At 41.2% G+C, this 21,970-nt stretch overlaps 1 protein-coding gene across 3 annotated transcripts in view; it reads left to right on the forward strand.

Moving 5' to 3' along the window:
- Positions 1-21,970, forward strand: part of adam19a (ADAM metallopeptidase domain 19a) — a 133,555-nt gene that overhangs the window by 107,406 nt on the left and 4,179 nt on the right. For 2 of the 3 annotated variants that reach the window (XM_080451145.1, XM_080451146.1), the window contains exons 13-21: positions 3,909-3,998; positions 5,537-5,732; positions 12,170-12,278; positions 13,968-14,172; positions 15,791-15,868; positions 20,006-20,114; positions 20,566-20,710; positions 21,144-21,246; positions 21,584-21,832. In XM_080451145.1, coding sequence (XP_080307271.1) covers positions 3,909-3,998; positions 5,537-5,732; positions 12,170-12,278; positions 13,968-14,172; positions 15,791-15,868; positions 20,006-20,114; positions 20,566-20,710; positions 21,144-21,246; positions 21,584-21,832 — 1,284 coding nt within the window. Of the gene's footprint in view, positions 1-3,908; positions 3,999-5,536; positions 5,733-12,169; positions 12,279-13,967; positions 14,173-15,790; positions 15,869-20,005; positions 20,115-20,565; positions 20,715-21,143; positions 21,247-21,583; positions 21,833-21,970 lie in introns of all 3 variants that reach the window. The other variant, XM_080451147.1, reaches the window with a different exon arrangement.

The raw sequence follows: 21,970 nt of genomic DNA on the forward strand, positions 1-21,970 counted from the left end.
TTGTGAGGGTATTAACTACCCTAGGAGCTAGGAGACACGGGGAGAACATGCAAACTCCACACAGAGTAGGCCCTTTCGCCAACCCCACCTAGGGTATGGGCGCTGATGACGCGGAGGAGAAGACGCGCCCACAGCGTCCCCGGCGGGAATCGAACCCAGGACCTTCTAGCTGTGAGGCGACAGCGCTACCGACTGCGCCACCGTGCCCCATCGGAAGAACCTTTTTAATAATTAAAATGAATGAAACAGAATAAAGAAAAAGCACTAAAATAGACAGATAAAAGCGACACAATAAAATAGGGAGAATGAATTGAATAGCGATTTAAGTTGATTAACTTTAAAGAGATTGAAATAGAATTATTAATTAGTAATTACTCTTGTAGCGACATGCTTGAGGTTCTGTGTCGTATAAATCAGCTGTTAATCTTTGACCTCTGGTTCCGTCTTCACCTGGAAAGACTCTGGTCTCCTCATCTCATCTCATCTTTTATTCATGCTGCGTTGTGTGTTTGTCAAACACTGCTGAGATGTTCTCTATCATGGGACTCCATGTTAGCATGAATGACAGTGCCAAAGGTTAAGTAAACCCTCTTTTGGTACAAGCAGCAGCACAAATTGCAATGTGAAGCAAGCAAATTGGTGGCTCGCTCATGGTGTTTTTATTACAGTATGTCTGCCACTCAGAGACAGGGCTCACAGTGCACCGAAATTATGCCTAAAGTGGCGAAATTATGCCTAATGTGGCACAATTATGCCTAATGTGGCGAAAATAATATGCGAGTACATAAAACGGTGTCAGGAGTGGGGTTTGAGCCCATGACATTTAACTGCAAGCCAAAAGCTTATCTCAGCATGCCACCAAGGCAGTTGGCAGCGAGGGGTTTGGAGCTTATTTGAGCCAGACCCCGCCCCCTTCTTGGTAGAAATGGGAAGCTCCTGATCTTTCATTTTAACCAATCAGAAGAAGGCTGGGATGCATTGGTCTTGGGACGCGGTAACACGCCGTGCAACCCCTTTTTTGAGCAGGAGCACGCGCACGCACACGCATCGATTTAGAACAACCCTTAATTCACACCTCAACGAAAGTTTACAAAGGCTCCTGACTGCCTGGTGTCACACCAGCATGAATTAACATAGGAATGAGCCAATGCAACACCAGTTAATCTGTACATTAGATGATGGACAGACAATTGTCTTGCTTTATTTCTTTCTAAAATATTTTTGCCGTGCTTTGTTTCTTTCTAAAATCTTTGGTATGTCAGTAGTCATAGACATAAAAACGTAGACGCCCCCTCCGACTCTGGGGCGTCTGTATGTGCGGGCGCCTTGTTCGAAAGGGCAAGCTCATAAGAGGCACTGAGGCAGCAGCGACTAGTTAGTTAGTTGAAACTTGTCAAACTCCACGCTCGGATTTGCAGTGGGGGAAAAGTACTCAAATGTTTTAATTAAGTAAAAGTATCAACACTGCAATGTAGAAGTACTCTGTTACAAGTAAAAGTCCGGAATTAAAAATGTACTTGAGTAAAAGTACAAAAGTATTGGTATCAAAATGTACTTAAAGTACCAAAAGTAAAAGTACTAAAATAGCAGATCTACAAGCTCACAACGCGTCGCGATGCGACGTGTTGTGAGTACCTAGAGAAAATGTAATGGAGAGCTCGGCTGCCACTTCCAATATGGAGGCCGCAGTACAGGTCGCTCCAATGAACTGCAGCGGCCAATGAGGTACTGTTAGGGTTGCCACCTTTCAGAAATGGAAATACGGGACACATGCACACGTGTGATTTTTGGTTTTTTTTGGGTGGATTTTGTAACTTTTTTTTTTGTTTTTTTTACTTTATTTCGGTGTTAGGGTTAGGTTAGGGCAGGGGTCTTCAACGTTTTCAGGCCGGGGACCCCCTAGCTGAGAGAGAGATGAAGCAGGGTCCCCCTCTATAATGTATAAAATTGTGTTTCAGATTAAACTTTTTTGACATGGTCTGCTCTTTTTTCCCTCTACACCTATACCTCGTTGCCAAAAATAGCAGATCTACAAGCTTCTACGAGCTTGTAGATCTGCTATTTTTTGCTAAAGTTCTCCTCAGAAAAGGGATGCTAGGGTTCAAGTGGTTAATGTAAAAAATATATAATTATATCACACAAAGATTTGGTGGACCCCCTGTAGTAACTCTGAGGACCCCCAAGGGGTCCCGGACCCCCTGTTGAAGACCCCTGGGTTAGGGTTATGTTATTTAATTATTTTGGGGGAGCCAGCCCCCCAAACCCCTGAAATGCATAGAAATCTATGAAATCTAAATAAAAAAATCTATGAAATTTATATTAAAGAAAGCCAGCCCCCAAAACCCCTAAAATACATAGAAATCTATGCCTTTTGGAACAGTTACTGTATATATAGTCAAGAAAGCATGTACTCATACTTAAAGTTTAAAGTGCTTTATTAGCATTGAACATTGTTATAAATGTTTAAATAAATAGGCTGAACTAGCCTGAACTTGAGCATAATACTGTATTGTACAGTATTATGCATATAAAGTGCTGTAAAAACAAAGCCTGGGGACACTTTTACTGAAAGAGGACAATAATAAAACACAGTGACCAAAATGATTGTGTCACACAATTATTTGTGTTTAAGTATTTATGTATTTATGAATTATATTATTTATGTATTTATTAACTGTTAATCCATTATGAAGTATCCCGTTTTCCAGATGAGAATAACAACATAAGAGTTGTTCTTTAAATGGGCACACTATTTAATTATATTGATTAATCTGTATTAAATACATATTTATTTATTAGACTTTAAAAACTCAACATTAATAAACAATCAACCATATTAGTCTAATGAAATAGCCTAGACTATGCCCACATCAGCAGCCAATATGTAGGCTGCCAGGGCAGGTAAATAGAAATACTGACATCTTGTTAAAAACACAACCAGATAAATAAGATGTAATATCCCATACCGAATCGATCTCAGGAGATGTTTCAGTCATGAAGAACTGTGACACTTGTGCTTGGGTCCTTTGGGTTCTTATATATATATATATTTTTGGAATGTTGTTCTCCTAAGGCATGCTGTCTGATGTCAGCCAGTCCACCATGCGCCACAGAAAACATACGCCGACATACTTTACAGTTTGCTTTGTAAACATCTCCACTGACGCTGTCAAGCCAAGGGTTTGCCTCTTCCCACTCACGTCTGTACTTTTGGAGGCGTTTTCTCTTTTGAGGACGCGGTGGAGTGTCGGCTGTAGACATTTTCAAACAGCGCGGTGCCCGTGGTGCAGTGACTGAGCAGAGGTAACTAGGCAACCATCATGACAGGCAGCGCAGGGCAGGCACAGACAGACAGAGGATTGGCACAGCCGCACAGAACTTATCTTAGCAACGTGAAAGCGCTAACTCTCATTGGTCGTGTCGTGAGTAATGAGCCAATGAGCTGCTGAGCGCACTCCCAGACAATGGCATCATACCAGCGTTGCCAAGTCTGTTTATTTTCCGCAACCTTTGGACACAATTTGGCTTGTTTTTGAAGGTCGGCTGGCTCATTTCTCTCACTATACTTGGCAACACTGACTGACACCCGCACAGCTGAGCTCTCACTCTCCCAGTCACACAGCGAAGAGACAGGACAGCACATAGATAGCCCTGTCATTCATATTGATTCCCCGACCTTAAAATACCGGTATAATAATTGATAGTATCAGTTCAATACCGAACGCGTCTTTTAGTTTCCAATTACGGGACGATTCCGTATTTCACGGGACGGGTGGCAACCCTTACTGTAGCTATAGGTTTCTATATCTACGATGTCAGTGAGCAGCATCATCCACTCTGTGTGTGTGTATGTGTGTGTGTGTGTGTGTGTGTGTGTGTGTGCTCGCGTGTGCGTGTGCGACATACAGGAATGTGACAACAACTGCTGTAACGCCAACAACTGCACCTTGAAGGAAGAGGCACAGTGTGCCCACGGAGTCTGCTGTGAGGGCTGCAAGGTAACACACACACACACACACACACACACACACACACACACACAAACACACAAACACACTCACTCACTCGGCCCCTTCACTCATTAAAAGGACAATATCAGTCACCAGAACCAAGGACGGGTGTTTTCGATGAATCTATCATGTTTAATTAAAATGGAGTTAGAAGTTACAATGGGTTTGTATGGGAAGGGGGCGTGTCAGATAAAATGAATGTCAAATATCTACAGTAAATACTGAATCAGGCAATTTAAAAACTGTCTGCAGTGCTCACAAAAGCCTGAGTAGACGTTAAAATGAACCCAGACAAGTGAAATATCCCTTTAAAGGGGAAGGCCACTCATTTTCAACATTGAACTATGTCTTTAATACACCTAATTAGAGCTGTTGTGTGGAAATAAGAAAAAAGTCCCCCACTTTTTCTTATTTCCACACAGCCACAAACAGCTCTAAGGTGTATTAAAGACATAGTTCAATGTTGAAAATTAGTGGTCTACCCCTTTAAGTTTCTTGGCTGGAATGCTTGTGAGAAACAAATCATTAAAGAGTGTTGTTTCCAAATCCACTGCCAGAACTACATGCATTTGGCTTCACACATGACTAGAGAATACCGGGCGTGAAGAAAAGGCTCTGGCTGTGGCCTATTAATGAGCCAATTGATCGCCTTGGCAACCCCAGCCTAGGCCTGATTCTGAGAATTGCCCACACCCGCCAAATTCATCACACTTGTCATTGATGAGTTAGTCAATCCACTTTCCACACTCAGTCTACACTTAACATCATTCTCCACACAGTTTTTCATGGTTCTCCATGGTGACAATGATGTCACTGGACCAGACCTGAAATTCAGGGAGTTGTGATGATTTTAATAGTGGAGAGACCGTCTGCTTATAAATGCAATAGAAAGCTCGGCTGCCACTTCCAATATGGAGGCCGCAGTACAGGTCGCTCCAATGAACTGCAGCGGCCAATGAGGTACCGTCATTTATAACAGTGGTTCTCAAACTTTTTCATGTCAAGGACTCCCAAATTGACACTCATTATCCCGCGGACCCCCATTTGAAAAGATATGCAAGTGACCCCCATAAGAGAAGATTTTTACGGCTCTAGCAGTGATTCTCAACCATTTTAATTTCAAGGACCCAGAGTTTGACATGCATTAGGCTACGGACCCCCATTTAATGGCATTTCTATCTCTGGGACCCCAATTTATATAGTAAAATCTATGTTCATTTAACTCTGAGAGTGTACAAATGGAACCAAATGGACCCGTTAGGGTCCATTTGGTTCCATTTGTACGCTTTCAGAGTTACAGACCCATAAGGGTCCATTTGGTTCCTATATGCGTCATTTAGCTGGGGACCCCCTGGAACTCCCTCAAGGACCCCTGGGGGTCCCCGGACCCCACTTTGAGAACCAATGATGTATAACACTGTAGTTGAACATCCACATGGAAACTACTTTAGTTTTGGACAAAGTGAACCTGCTACTCCAGTCTGGGTTCCTACAACAAATGAGTCACCGTGTTGTCGTTCTTTCAGCTGAAGGAGGCGGGGACGATGTGCCGCGGCGCGGCGGGGGCGTGCGACCTGCCGGAGTACTGCACGGGGGCGTCTCCCTACTGCCCCTCCAACGTGTACCTGCTGGACGGCTCGTCCTGTCACTATGGAGTGGCGTACTGCTACAACGGCATGTGTCTCACCCACCAGCAGCAGTGTGTGCAGCTCTGGGGCTACGGTAGGATCCATGTCCGTAGCACACTGATGTTATTATTATGATGATGCTTCCACACTGCTTTACACTTCCATTTCAAAGAGGCTCAAACTAAAACACACAACACTTTGGTAGAAGGTTGACCATTCTGTCGTGCCCTTGATCTCATGGCCGCACGGAAAGGCTTGCAACATTATTAATCCATTTAGACCGGGAGAGAATCTGTGTCATTTTTCTTTGGCTACTCAAAAATAGCAGATCTACAAGCTCGCCACGCTATGAGCTTTTGCAATTGTTTTAAAAAAAAAGTGTTTTTTTTGGCAAATCTTTGAATATATATATCTTTGCTTTTGGGGATTCTACAAATGTCTTCTAAATCCTAACAGTTTTTTGAAAGAACCTTCTTGCTATAATATCAGTGGTTCTCAAACTTGTCTCATGTCAAAGGACCAAATTAGTCCAAAATGATGACGTATTTGGCCGCGGACCCCATCTCAAAATATTTTGTTCGCTTTAAAACAATACACATATTCAAAGATTTGCAAATATTTTCACGATTTCTTTCAAAAATAGCAGATGTATATGAGCTTGTAGATCTGCTTTTTTTAATAGCCAATGAAATCTTAAAATGACACACACAGATGCGTTCCCGGTCTTAATGGGTTAACTGGTGATATCGATCAGTAATAATTCCATAGACCATATTCACACGGCGGCCATGTTGCTATTAAGTCAATGAAGTGCCGCCCCGGTTGCCATGGCAACGGGGTGGCACTTTCAATGTTAAATTCCAAAACGACCGCCGTGTGAATATGGTCTATTGAGTTGAGGAGCGTGGGTATCTTAGAGTCGTCTGTTCATTCATGGAGCTGATAGGATTGTTTGTCGGGTGTCGTCTCAAAATAATTCGACTTCACAAGTTTCAAAAATTAGCTGATGGTTTGTCTATAAGTGAGCAGGCCTGGTGTTTCGGGCATCAACTCGCGAGTTGAAAAACAGTAGAAACTAGCTAAATAACTCTTTTTTTTTTGTTGGCTGATTTTCGTTTTTTTCCATATTAACACATTGACTGCCAAGATATTAAACATAGTTCTCTATCCCCGTGCCGGCGTATAATTACCTCAATCCGATGATATTTGAAACGCCGTGGAACCGACATTGTGTAAAAAAAACACACGGAAAAAGTTTCCTGTGAGTAGACGGAAGGATCTGTGTATCCATGGGAACAACAAGTTTCCAACCGTGATCCGCCATTTTGGAGCTTTGGTCCGCTGAAAACGGGTGGTTTTCAATGGAAAAAAAAGAAACTGAGTTACAGCCGTTTTTCTGAAAATCCCATCATTGGGGCGGATGGAAGTGACGTTTTTTGGAATGACGTCACATCCACATTGTTCTTCTCTGAGAGACGATCGATCATTCCAAAGCTGTGTTAGGTCGCCCCTTGTGGAATTTTCCCCCAAAAATGTAAAAACGAGTTAACTCGATCTAGGCAATCAAGCGATGGATTCTAAAAACGAGTTGACTCGATCTAGGCAATCAATGTGTTAACACAGTTCGAATGTTGAAGAAGCTTTCGATCCCAAAAGATATCCGTTTTAGAATCATTAAGTGGTTTAAATTACATTACAAACACAGCAGTGTTTCTGTGTGTTTCTGTAGGTCTTGTGGGGGCGGAGAGTGGTTTTAACTTGCAGGGAGCATGAGTGGTTTTGGTTGGTCGTTGGCCCATTGTTCTCCGGTTACAAGCCTAATCCCCGCCCATCAGTTTCGCTCCTCTCTGTGGTGGTGTAAAGTTACTAAGTACATTTACTCAATTACTGTACTTAAGTACAATTTTGAGGTATTTTACTTTACTGGAGTAATATCCACTGGGTGAATATTCAACCTGAGGCTGAAACTAACTTCACCACGGTGGGAAGCGGCTAGCCCTGGTCCAGAGCGTTAGTGAGTTCCCTCAAGTTCCCTCAAGAGTAGTGAAAATAAACAAAACCATTTCGCTACTCACCGAAACAAAGGCTGTTTTGTGTTGTTGAAAGTCTATTCTCGGAGGTGGGAAGCCTCTCAGCACCCCACCTACTCTGTAAAATACACTTTTTGGGCAGAAAATAAAATATGTCCGCGAGACGGAAATTATTTTTATTTACGCCACAGTGCCCTCTACAGATTTGGTTAATGGTAAGTTCAAATTGTCCAGATCTGTAGAGGGCGCAGTGGAGTAAATAAAAATAATCTAACTAACGCTCTGGACCAGGGCTAGGAAGCGGCCAGTATTGCGTATAACACTTCTAGTTGTATAAACAATATAACATTGTAGCGAACACAGCAGCTACAGTAGGTGAGGGCAGCCCCAGCTAAACAACAGGCCGCTCGACGTTCGTATGGAAGTATTTCACTGAAGATGTGGCCAAAACAACAGTGGAGTAACGAGGCTAGGAGCTTAGCATTGTTAGCTCGCCGCCAAGCGTCATGGCAGAACGTACACCTGGTGTTTGCGTGTTTGCTTATCTCATGGCCACGGGTGTTATAATTATGTACGGGCCCTCATAAGTACCCGTATCTTCCGTATTGTTCAATAAAAAGCATTTTGATCCGATTGATGGCCATCTCCGTTTTTTTTTCCAACTACGCGGCCGTATCGGTTGGGGGGTGTATTGCACTCCTGATACGTTATAACTCTATGAGAAAATGGCCGCCGATCGGATTAAAATGCTTTTTATTGAACAATATGGAAGATACGGGTACTTAGACCCATCCGAAGTGAATGGTAACATCCGTGGTCATGAGGTAAGCACTTTATATTTGAAATCTGAACCTTTATGTAGATGTACGGGTTGTAAATGGAGAGTGCAAACACCAGGTTGGAGTTAATCCAGGACCTCATTAGTAGGTAAACCTCGACTATTAGTCGACTACCAGTGGGTCAAATTTAGTGGTGGAAGAAGCACTTGGTGGTAGCAATACCACAATATAAAAAGTAAAAGGCCTGTGCTCAAAATTTTACGTTCAAGCAAAGTAAAAGTACAAAAGTATTGGCATCAAAATATACTTAAAGTACCTAAAGTAAAAGTACTCAAATGTTTGAAAATAGCTGATCTACAAGCTCACAACACGTTGCAATGCGCATTGTGAGCTTGTAGAGCGGCTATTTTCAAATAGCCTATGTATATTTATATAAATACCTAAAAATTTTTACTTAAGTACAGTACTTGAGTAAATGTACTTAGTTACTTTCCACAGTAAAAATCCGAAAATGGGGGAGTGATTAGAGGAGTGGCTAGGTTGAATAAATTACCCATTGTTCACGCCCATTACCTGGAGCTGAGAGGTGCTAGAAAGTGGAAATTCTTTAGAAGGGATTGTCTCAGTTTGGACTATTATAGATGACAAGATTCAAATGATCACATCTTCTTCAAATGTGTTCCAATTTCAATGAATGATACATCATATGAAAGCTTATATTCTGTACTTCAACAATCTGTAATAAAATGAAAAATGAAAAATGCCCCGTTGCTGCCTAAAGCACTGTACCCGCTCACATAAGAGGTATTACAAATAAACTGATGGTTTGTTTGTCAGAAGCTTTAAAACACTTAACTTATGGAGTGGACTTCTTAAAACACTGTCAAAGTGTTTATGTAAAAGTTTAATTAATAGGGGATTGTAGTGTGTACATGTGTGTGTACACAGGCTGTAGAGCACACTTACAAGTAAGACGCGCGAACGCTGGAAGCGAACGCAGCTCGAAAATATTGTGTATTTACGGACTTGTAATCCGTGTTATTTCACCGTGATGGGGAGAGAACATTTATTATTTTGAGGTGTTGAATGGATGGAGGTGGTAGCCTCACACGCTCATGGTCTCAAATCTTTACGTTCACTCACAAAGCCTGGGTGTATCGTCTATGGAGCACAAGCGTCAGCCTCTATCTCCACCATCTGTTGGCATTTCAGAAACTCCACTCTACCCACCTTTGATGCACATTAGCACAATGAATGATAAAAAATCTTCACATCAGCTTAATTAATGATCAGAATCTTCACCCCTCGGCCCGTGTATCAGCTTCTGCATTTCCATAAAGTTACTGATGCCTGGACGAGAATCTCTTACCTTTAAACTGGATTAGCATATGTGGAGGTCAATAAACCAAATGACATGAGACTGACTTTAACGTTTGAGCTGTTTTAGCTGATGTGTGCTTATCCAGAGATGTAAATTAACTATCTACAGAATGAACTCAGTTTACAGTACCAACATTAAAAGTATTATACTATCCAAAATATCATGATATTTTATTGAGTGGATACATTGTTGTGAATGGTGATAAAATGACATATAATAGTGAGTGGATACATTGTTGCGACAGGTGATAAAATAACATATAATAGTGAGTGGATACATTGTTGTGACAGGTGATAAAAATGACATTGTATAATAGTGAGTGGATTCATTGTTGTGACAGGTGATAAAATAAAATAATAGTGAGTGGATACATTGTTGTGAATGGTGATAAAATGACATAATAGTGAGTGGATTCATTGTTGTGACAGGTGATAAAATAACATATAATAGTGAGTGGATACATTGTTGTGACAGGTGATAAAATAACATCATATAATAGTGAGTGGATACATTGTTGTGACAGGTGATAAAATAACATAATATAATAGTGAGCAGTGGTGGAAAAAGTACTAAAATTCTTTACTTAAGTAAAAGTACCAATACTGCAATATAAAAGATACTCTGTTACAAGTAAAAGTCCAGAATAAAAAATTTACTTGAGTAAAAGTGCAAAAGTATTGGCATCAAAATGTACTTAAAGTACCAAAAGTAAAAGCACTACATATTTGAAAATAGCCGATCTACAAGCTCACAACGAGCTTGTAGATCTGCTATTTTCAAATAGCCTATGTATAAAATACGGCTAAAGTGGTTAATGTACGTTTCATTATATCATAAGTTATATCTGAAAAGTAACTAGCAACTAAAGTTTTCAAATAATTGTAGTGGAGTAAAAGTACAATATTTGCCTCTGAGATGTAGTGGAGTAGAAGTAAAAGTATTGGAAATTGGAAATACTCAAGTAAAGTACAAATACCTTAAAATTGTACTTAAGTACAGTACTTAAGTAAATGTACTTAGTTACTTTCCACCACTGATAGTGAGTGGATACATTGTTGTGACAGGTGATAAAATGACATCATATAATAGTGAGTGGATACATTGTTGTGACAGGTGATAAAATGACATCATATAATAGTGAGTGGATTCATTGTTGTGACAGGTGATAAAATAACATATAATAGTGAGTGGATACTTTTTTTTATTTTTATTTAACCTTTATTTAACCAGTAAAAACACGTTGAGACACAGTCTCTTTTTCAAGTGTGAACTGGCCAAGATACAGCGTTAAAATTACACAGTCTAAGCTTAACATACCAATACTAAAACAAACAACAAAATAGTCATCCAAGATACATCACAAATACATAAAATAACTCCCAATGCTACACTTTATACAATAGAAAGAAGCCAGTAATCAAACAGAAAATAATAATACACACAGTGTACAACCAATACACATAACCAATAACCTTCCGCTAGGCTAATAAACCTCCGGACAGGAACAGGTGTTTGTGAAAAAAACTAAGGTGATTCTTTTGAAGCTTCTCAAGGGAATTAGAGCAGCCAATTTGAGTTTGGTCTGGAGATCATTCCACAACCAAGGGCCTAAGAAAGAAAGACATTTTTTACCTCCCTCAGATGAAAATGAAGGTACTTCACAGCGTAACCAAGCATTTGATCTGAGATTTAAGCCATTTCTAACCAATTTGAATTTGGAGGTAATGTAGTAGGGGAGCTCACCAAGAATAGCTTTATAAATGAAATTATACCAATGTTGCAACCTGCGCGTAGTCAAAGAGGACCAATCAACTGCAGCATACAACGTGCAATGGTGAGTTCTAAAAGGAGAATTCGTTATGAATCTCAGTGCAGCATGATACAGGGGATCCAGCTTGGTCAATGTGGAGGCACAAGCAAACCTGTAAATATTGTCCCCATAATCCAGCTGGGACAAAAACAGACCAGTGACCAATTTTTTGCGATACATTGTTGTGACAGGTGATAAAATGACATCATATAATAGTGAGTGGATTCATTGTTGTGACAGGTGATAAAATAACATATAATAGTGAGTGGATACATTGTTGTGACAGGTGATAAAATAACATAATATAATAGTGAGTGGATACATTGTTGTGACAGGTGATAAAATAACATAATATAATAGTGAGTGGATACATTGTTGTGACAGGTGATAAAATGACATAATATAATAGTGAGTGGATACATTGTTGTGACAGGTGATAAAATGACATCATATAATAGTGAGTGGATTCATTGTTGTGACAGGTGATAAAATAACATCATATAATAGTGAGTGGATACATTGTTGTGACAGGTGCGCGTCCAGCCCACGATGCCTGCTTCCAGGATGTCAACGCTGCCGGGAACGCCTTCGGTAACTGTGGCAAAGACGGACAAGGAAACTACATGAAGTGTGAGAAGAGGTAAGAAAACACCTGGAAATGACGTCACTGTCACCACTTTACACTTCCTGTTGAGAAATGACATCACTATAACACTTTACACTTCCTGTTTAGAAATGGCACGCCTCTAGTCTCGAGAGCCAGACTGTTGCCTCCCACAATTTTCAAATGCTTCAGTCATATAGTCTGTCTGTCTGTCTGTCGTACAGTCTGTCCGTCTGTCTGTCATACAGTCTGGAGCAATGGGAGCGCTGAAAAATATCCGGGGATAAAGTGCATGTGACGCCTCCTCCCCGCTTCCATTTTGTATTTACATTTGCGCAAATTTGTCCTAATATAAATCAAAATATTCAAAGCCTATATAGCTTGCTGCTTATCAGAGATGGAAATTCCAAAATGAAACATTTCAAAATGAAACATTTTGGAAGAAGATGACAGCTTCCTCTCTCTGCTTTCGGGAGGTGTAGTTCCCGACTCTGTATAGCATTTGGAGATTGTGGAATAGTTGTCTGGCTACGTGAGACTAACACGCCACACACACACACACACACACACACACACACACACACACACACACACACACACACACACAGGTCCTTATTACACAGCCGACACACATGCTCCTACAGACATTTTCCTTGGCACGGCGCCAGAGGTAATTAACGATGCCACATTAGCAGCTCAGCTTTGCTCCAAATGAAGGCGGTGGACGCCTGCCTCATGCTCACATGATACTAACAGCCTCAAATCCATTACCCAGTCCCACCAGAGTCATTAGAATGTTTACTGGCCACGTCCAATGAGATCGCTGATTAGAGGCGATATAAATGCAATATCTGAGTTTAATGAAGACATTTGAATAATCGATGAGGCTCAAGTCCAACATCCACTATCTGTCCATCATTGTGTAATGTGTGGTTTTTAACGACTCGATCAAAGATTGAGAGGTAGCGGGCCATCATTTGCATATGATGGTGATGATCAGTGCTGGTAAAAGTACTCACATTTGGTGAAAGTATCAATACTGCAATGCAGAAATACTCTGTTACGAGTAAAAGTACCAATATTAACAATGTACTTGAGTAAAAGTACAAAAGTATATATCAAAATATACTTAAGTACTAAAAGTACTCATTATGCACATTGTCCCATTTCACAAGTTTCCAAATGTGTAAAATCCTTTGAAAATAGCCGATCTACAAGCAAACAACGCCTCGCTTTGCAACGCGTTGTGAGCTTGTAGATCGGCTATTTTCAAAGGATTTTACACATTTGGAAACTTGTGAAATTGGACAATGTGCATAATGAGTACTTTTAGTACTTAAGTATATTTTGATATATACTTTTGTACTTTTACTCAAGTACATTGTTAATATTGGTACTTTTACTCGTAACAGAGTATTTTCAAATATTATTCAAAATTATTTTCAAATAGCCAAAGTATTATTATAGGTCTGAACTGGCCTTTTTTACAAAGTAACTAAAGTTTTGAAATGATTGTAGTGGAGTAAAAGTACAATATTTGCCTCTGAGATTTAATGGAGTAGAAGTAAAATGACTGAAAATTGGAAATACTCCAGTTAAGTAAAAGTACCTCAAAATTGTACTACAGTACTTGAGTAAATGTACTTAGTTACTTTACACCACTGGTGACGATGAATATGATGACGGCGACGATGATGGTACGTACGTGTCCATTGGTCTCCGCAGCGACGCCAAGTGTGGGAAGATCCAGTGCCACAGCGCCGCCAAGAAGCCCAAAGGCACCAACGCCGTGTCCATCGACACCACCATCAAGACGGACGGCGTGGAGGTGAAGTGCCGCGGCACCTACGTCTACAGCACCCAGGACGGCCAGGGGGACCTGCCCGACCCCGGCCTCGTCATGACGGGCACCAAGTGTGGCGAGGGGAAGGTGAGGAAACCACGTCATCCTCCCCCTTACGCTAAGCCTAGCAGCACTCAACTCCTACAGCATGGACATACGCACTAATGTTATTTATATACTGCGTGCACATACACACTAATGCTATTTATATACAGTACAGTATGTACATACACACTAATGTTATTTATATACAGCATGTACATACATGCTAATGCTATAATATATACAGCATGTACACACTTATGTTATTTATATACAGTATTCACATACACACTAATGTTATTTACAGTATATACAGTATTCACATACACACTAATGTTATTTACAGTATATACAGTATTCACATACACACTAATGTTATTTACAGTATAGTTTGCACATACACTACATTGGTGTGTATGTGCATACTGTATATAAATAACATTAGTGTATGTGCATATTGCATATAAATAACATATTAAAATTATGGTATTATTATTATTAACATTATGTACATACACACCAATGCTATTTATATGCAGCATGCACAATACACACCAACATGTTGTATGTTTTGTATGGATTTTAAAGCACATAATCTTCTATTTTGAGTGGAGGACTGGGTAAATACTGTGCACAGTAAAAGACCCATTCTATTTTGAGTGGAGGACTGCATAAACACACAGTAAAAGACCCATTTCTACCCTCGCAGAGTTAAATATACACTGAGGGCCTTATCGTACACCCATCACAAAACGGCACAAAGTGCAGCATAAGTGTCATTGCTGCCTTGCAGCCAACGCCGTTGGCATTTTCATGTCCAGCGCCCATGTTGTGTAAGTAGCACTTGCACCCGTCTGTGCACCTATTGCTCTTGAAATGAGCCGTGGTTAGGCAAACCGTTAGCACATTGCTATTTAGGGTGAGCAGAAAGTGAACCTGAATTTGCAGGGCGACAGGGCACATTATGATTCAAATGCATGCTTATGTAGCCGGGTTTACAACACGAAGTACACTCTGCTTGCACTCAAAATCCTTCTGAATTTACAGGGCGTCACCTTCAACACATGAGTCACGTTTAAAATGGAAAATGAAAAGAGACTCATCATTACAATAATGAATAATAAAATTAAGATAACAGTTGCAAAGTATCAGCTGGTGAGAGAGAGAGAGAGAGAGAGAGAGAGAGAGAGAGAGAGAGAGAGAGAGAGAGAGAGAGAGAGAGAGAGAGAGAGAGAGAGAGAGAGAGAGAGAGAGAGAGAAGAGAGAGAGAGAGAGAGAGAGAATATACACTTTATACTTTATTGCTAACAGAAAATATGTTCAAAGGCCATTGGACAATGAAATATGTTGACGGTTCTCTCGTATGCACAAACCTGAAACCCACACTGTTATGAAAGATTGTCAAGAGAAATGTTCAATGAATTCAATAACTGTCCAAATACGTGCAGCACAGCCACTGAGGGTCTGTGGTTCACCTCCTGTTTGTTTCACCTTCTGCCTCCTAACATCATTATATCACATATTCCTGCTGCTCCTGTAGATGCTGGAAGTTCACCTTTCCCCCCGAGTGTCACTGTGTGTGTGTGTGTGTGTGTGTGTGTGTGTGTGTGTGGTGGTAATGTGCGCCACAGTGTTTGTGATCATTGTGTTTGTGTCACCACAGGTGTGCAGAGATCGCCGTTGCCAAAACGCCTCTTTTACTGAGCTGGAAACCTGCATTGCACGATGTCATGAAAACGGGGTATGTGTGCACACACACACACACACACACACACACACACACACACACACACACACACACACACACACACACACACACACACACACACACACACACACACACACACACACACACACACACACACACACACACACACACACACACAGAGAGAGAGAGCTCTCTAATCTTCTTGTCACAGTGTGTCCTTGAGCCAAGGTAGATCGCAGTGCTCTCAGCCAGGATCTTGTAAAAGACAAGAAAATGTATTAACTTCTATTTATTGCAGTGTTACAACCCAACCCCCAGGGCACATAATGTAGAGTTATTCAGTTCATGAGCCAATAACCCAAGTTGAGGTGTGAAATATGTTGGGTTTAAACTCCAGTTAATATAACATTGGAGCAGGTTTAGATTGGGGTTGTTCTTCAGTGGGTTCTGAGACGACCCCTGGAATAGCTGCTGGACGGACTGACCTTATACATTGAATATCAGTAGCTGACAGGAAATCATTTTGGACCCAAGCTGTTGTTCCTTAGAAATGCAGTTCCACCGACAAGAGACAACGTGATGACTCAGAGTAGAGAGAGTGTTCCATGATAAAACAGCAATGAGACATCACACTGACTCATGTCCCTGTTTCCTGGGTGAATAAGGTAAAACAGGAATGTGACTTCACACTGGCTCATGTCCCTGTTTCCGGGGTGAATAAGGTAAAAGAGTAATGAGACATCATACTGAACCATGTCCCTGTTGCCTGGGTGAATAAGGTAAAACAGTAATGAGACATCATACTGTCTCATGTCCCTGTTGCCTGGGTGAATAAGGTAAAACAGTAATGAGACATCATACTGTCTCATGTCCCTGTTTCCTGGGTGAATAAGGTAAAACAGTAATGAGACATCATACTGTCTCATGTCCCTGTTGCCTGGGTGAATAAGGTAAAACAGTAATGAGACATCATACTGTCTCATGTCCCTGTTGCCTGGGTGAATAAGGTAAAACAGTAATGAGACATCATATTGGCTCATGTCCTTGTTGCCTGGCTGAATAAGGTAAAACAGGAATGAGACATCACATGGGATCATGTCCTTGTTGCCTGGCTGAATAAGGTAAAACAGGAATGAGACATCACATGGGAATCATGTCCTTGTTGCCTGGGGTAAAACAGGAATGAGACATCACATGGGATCATGTCCTTGTTGCCTGGCTGAATAAGGTAAAACAGGAATGAGACATCACATGGGATCATGTCCTTGTTGCCTGGCTGAATAAGGTAAAACAGGAATGAGACATCACATGGGAATCATGTCCTTGTTGCCTGGCTGAATAAGGACAATAGTTTATAGATATACTGTTGAATCTCATAAAGCGCTTTTATAATCCTTACTGTACACCCATGGCATACAGCCACACTAGTGTTTCAGCTCGAATGTTGCTTGAACGATACTGCCTATGAAAAAGAAAAGATTCAAACAAAACGTCAAGGTCATTCTATGTCTTATCTGCTTCGGCGGGCCGACGGCGTGGAATAAACTCCCATTACACCTGAGACAGGCACCCTCTGTGGATAGCTTTAAAGCACAGCTCAAGACCTATTTCTTCACTCTTGCTTTTAGTTGATTTTTAAATCTCTATGTTGTTATTCATATCCTCACTGTTTTGCTAATACTTTTTCTGTAAAGCACTTGTGCTTTATTCTTGCTCTGTAAAGCACTTCTGAGCTGCATTTCATGTCATGAAAGGTGCTATACGAATAAAGTGTATTATTTGTATTGTTACGGGGGATTATGTAAATGTTGAACAAGAATTTGAACAGCTAATCAGGTTTTCTAACAATGTGCAAATCTAATGAAATTACTACAGTTCTATTCACTTTGATCACAAATGAAAACCTCTGGCTGTGGGATCAGAATTTTACACAGACTGGACACAATCCTCTCACATGGTTTGAAGGAAAGAGAAGGAACAAATGAAAGAAAAATAAATGTCAGCACATGTCCAGCCATGAGATAGTTGGTATTTTCAGGCCATGCATGGAGACACAAAAAGACAGCTCCCAGTACTGTACAACAGCATTAAACGGTGGTTGTACTGGACAGCTCCCAGGTGTTAATGTAACCGTGTTAAATAAAGGTTAATTATAGTTAAAGAAGCTTCCCTTCCAGTCGACCATGAATGTTCTCCAGACAGTTTAGCGTAATCACACTCATTGTTATTTGATTAGAATTTGAACGTGCAGCTGATCGTGATATGAACAGATAATCAACAGATAAATCATTCATACATTCAATTGGTCTGATTAATAGATGATGATTTTGAAACAAAAGCCTTGTTGTGTTGTTTTTAGCCTTTTTTGGTTAAATCAATACATTTAATTTCACGGTCAGTCACTTCATCCTGCTGCTGTAGGCTATAATAGTTGGTCAAATATTAGCCTTGTGCCTATGCACACAGCCTGATGGATGGGGGGGGGGGGTGCTAATATAGCTAAACTGGACACCTTCAGTTCTAAATTGTCCTCTGCGCCCTTGTCTGTGTTGTCTGTTTACACATCATTGGACTGCTGATAGCCATGTGTATGTTGTCTAGAGAACATCATTGTCACTATCAACTCCAACCTGAGTAACGTTTTTTTATATATATAAATTGGACTTGTGAGAGTCGTTTTAATGCAACGCATTTCACTTTTACTAAAGTATATTTGCGAAGAAAATGTGTAACTTTACATTTGGGCCAAATTAAACGCGTCAAAGTGAAGTTTTTCAAATTATTTGGGTAATTCCAATTATGTTTTTTTTTTTTTTACATTTTCTATTAGATGCACATTCTATTTGTTTCATTATCCCAGAACTTCAGAGAGTTGTGTATTGTTTTATTTTTATTTTTTAGGCCATACTTGAACTTGCACATGACTAGCTTATAGTTTATTTATATGGGACAAGCACTAATTTTATATTTTAGACTTTTCAATTATGTTCTCATTGTTTCAACAATAAATCAAATAAGATGAAGTAGCTCAGTAGTCAGTACCCCAGTAGTCTTTCCACAATAATTACACAAAGTAATTATTTTGATGACTAATTTTACTTCTACTTGGGTCATTATTATTTCTCTACAGTTTTTGGCTACTTTACCTACCTTTGGTTGCAATGCTTTGAAATGGACTTTGCGTGACCACTAATGGATATTATATAGATAAATCTATATATCCTGGGCACCTATTGGATCACGGATTCAATCATGACCAATCAAATGATCTCCTTTCATGACCTTAAAGAGGTTCAGTGTGTTCAGTACAACAGTGTTTATCACAGTCACAAGTCCCCCAAAACGCACGCATACATGCACACGCACACACACACACACACACACACACACACACACACACACACACACACACACACACACACACACACACACACACACACACACACACACACACACACACACACACACACTCAACAGCACATTAAAAACAGTGTGGTGTGTGAAACAATTATCAGCCAACAACTTGGAGCCTTTCACGACGTCTGAGTCATTAGGAGATAAATAGGCGTGTTAATCAGTGATGTGGTTAATTACATCTTGATGTAAGTGTAGTGAGTCATCACTTTATCCTTCATTTAGGAGGTGGTGGGGTTATACAGCATGTATGGAGAGATTCATCAAGCAGAAAACACTTTATCTACAGAAAAACATTTTCGATTATAACACAAGACCATTTTCAGACGCTTGACGTCATTGATTACTCCATGTGGCAAAATAAACTGCTTTTTCTTAAATTTTCATGTATCCCTGTGTCCATTTCTGTTCAGCAGCTAGCTAGCTAGGCTTTGACGTTTTGTTTCCAGTAGGAGTTCTGTATGCGACTGCACAGGTGAAATGGAAGTGGGGGAGGCTTTATTTTCTACTCATTTTCAGAGCTTCTGAAGTTCACACTGTTAAGTAGAAACATTAGAACATTGTGGGAGTCAACATGTCTGCCTTGAGAGACTTGTAAACAAGCTCCACAAATGTGTCTGACATTTCCTTCAGGCATGCTTGCTGTACAACACTGTTCTGAGACTCAGCACGTACTGTGTGTATGTGTGTGTGTGTGTGTGTGTGTGTGTGTGTGTGTGTGTGTGTGTGTGTGTGTGTGTGTGTGTGTGTGTGCAGGTGTGTAACAGCAATGGGAACTGTCACTGTAATGGCGGTTGGGCACCCCCGTTCTGTGAGAAGCCCGGTCTCGGAGGCAGCGTGGACAGTGGACCAATCCAATACAACAGTGAGTCTCAGTCTCTCTCTCTCTCTCTCTCTCTCTCTCTCTCACTCACTCACTCACTCACTCACTCACTCACTCACTCACTCACTCACTCACTCACTCACTCACTCACTCACTCACTCACTCACTCACTCACTCACTCACTCACTCACACACACACACACACACATAAAGTGCACGACACAAGCGTACAACTAAGTGTAACTCGTGCATAACTATCTCTAAACCTAACCTAAAACTAACCCCCAACCTGAATATGTTTTCTAATTGTAAACGTATCCCCAAAAATATATATTTTTTTCAAACATAAAACAACCATTCCTCTTGTGAGGACCAGGAAAATGGTCTTCACAATGTCTATTTCTCAAATTCTACTGTACTTTTGGAGACGTTTGGTCCTCACAAGTATAGTAACACACACACTCTGTCCCTGTGTGTGTCCATGTGTTCTCAGGTCAGGTGGGCGTGGTGGTGGGTCTGCTGTTCACCTTCCTGTTCTTGCTGCCTGCCGTCCTGACGCTCTTCTACTGCTACAAGACGAAGAGCTCCTACCTCCACAGGTGGCTCTCACAGAGGGAGAAGAGCAACAAGACCAACAGGTACGTTACAGACGAGCTCCTACCTCCACAGGTGGCTCTCACAGAGGGAGAAGACCAACAGGTTACAGCAGTGGTTCTCAAACTTGATGATATGTATTTGGCCGCGGACCCTTATCTCAAAATATTTTGTTCCAGGGACCCAAGGTTTGCACACATTTTCACTATTTTTCAAAAATAGCAGATCTACAAGCTCATAGCGCGGCTATGAGGTTGTATATCTGCTATTTTTGAATTGCCAAAGTATAAAAGGTGGTTTTAAAGTGGTTACAATTATTGTGATGCTATTTTAACTCATTTTGCTGGGGAACTTCTGGGTATACTTCTGGAGGAGTATGCGCTGGGTGAGCTACTTCCATTGAAATGAGTGGGCAGGGATTTGTTGTGCGCTCTGCAGTTCTAATGTAGCTCAATGATTGTGTCTCTCTCTCTCTAGACTTGAGGGCGCTGTGGAGAAAGAAAAAAACGGTCATTTGAATCCTGCCTTTCACCTCAAAGTGGTTGGTCCCATCAACAAAGCCAGCAGCAGCCATAAGGGGGTGAGTGCAGAGCCCTGCGTGTGCGTGTGTGTGCGTGTGTGTGTGTGTGTGTGTGTGTGTGTGTGTGTGCACACGAATCTGCTTGATATAACTTCATTGACATTGGTCCCCATGGCTACTGCCTTCTACACATAGTATTGGGTTTTTTTAAAGATATTTTTGGGGCTTTTTCTGCCTTTATTTATAGTTTGTATTAGAGATGGACAGGAAACAGGGGGAGAGAGAAGGGGAGAGACATGCAGCAAAGACCGTCGGAAACGGGACTTGAACCCGCGGTGCGCTGTCAGGCTATTTATGAGCCATGTTCATGGTTTTTAACCCATTCATCTCCCACCAGCTACCTCACACCAGCAAAGAGGTGTTGCCCCTCCGCCCCGCCCCTCCGCCCAACACCACCCAGCCCGTCAACGTGGTGCGTCCGCTGCGGCCCGCTCCGTCACCGCAGGACCTCAAGGCCAATCCGGTGCGACCACCTTTGCCGGGCAGCAAGCCCCCCGCCGGCCCACCCAAGTCTCCCGCCACCCAGCCACAGAGACTCACCCCACCCAGGAAGCCTCTCCCCCTCAATCCCACCCGCTCCCCACTGGTAAGACTTCTCTAACAATCTATCTATCCAACCCCCACCCCTCCACGGGTTGATTCAATGAACGGCTGTTGTATAAAGCTTAATATCCATAGTAACACAGTTTTGCTTGCTGAAAATAACTGAGCTGCAACGTGACCT

The sequence above is a fragment of the Gymnoscopelus braueri genome (assembly GCF_963280865.1).
Source record: "Gymnoscopelus braueri genome assembly, chromosome: 15".
In the NCBI taxonomy this organism is placed as follows: Eukaryota; Metazoa; Chordata; class Actinopteri; order Myctophiformes; family Myctophidae; genus Gymnoscopelus; species Gymnoscopelus braueri.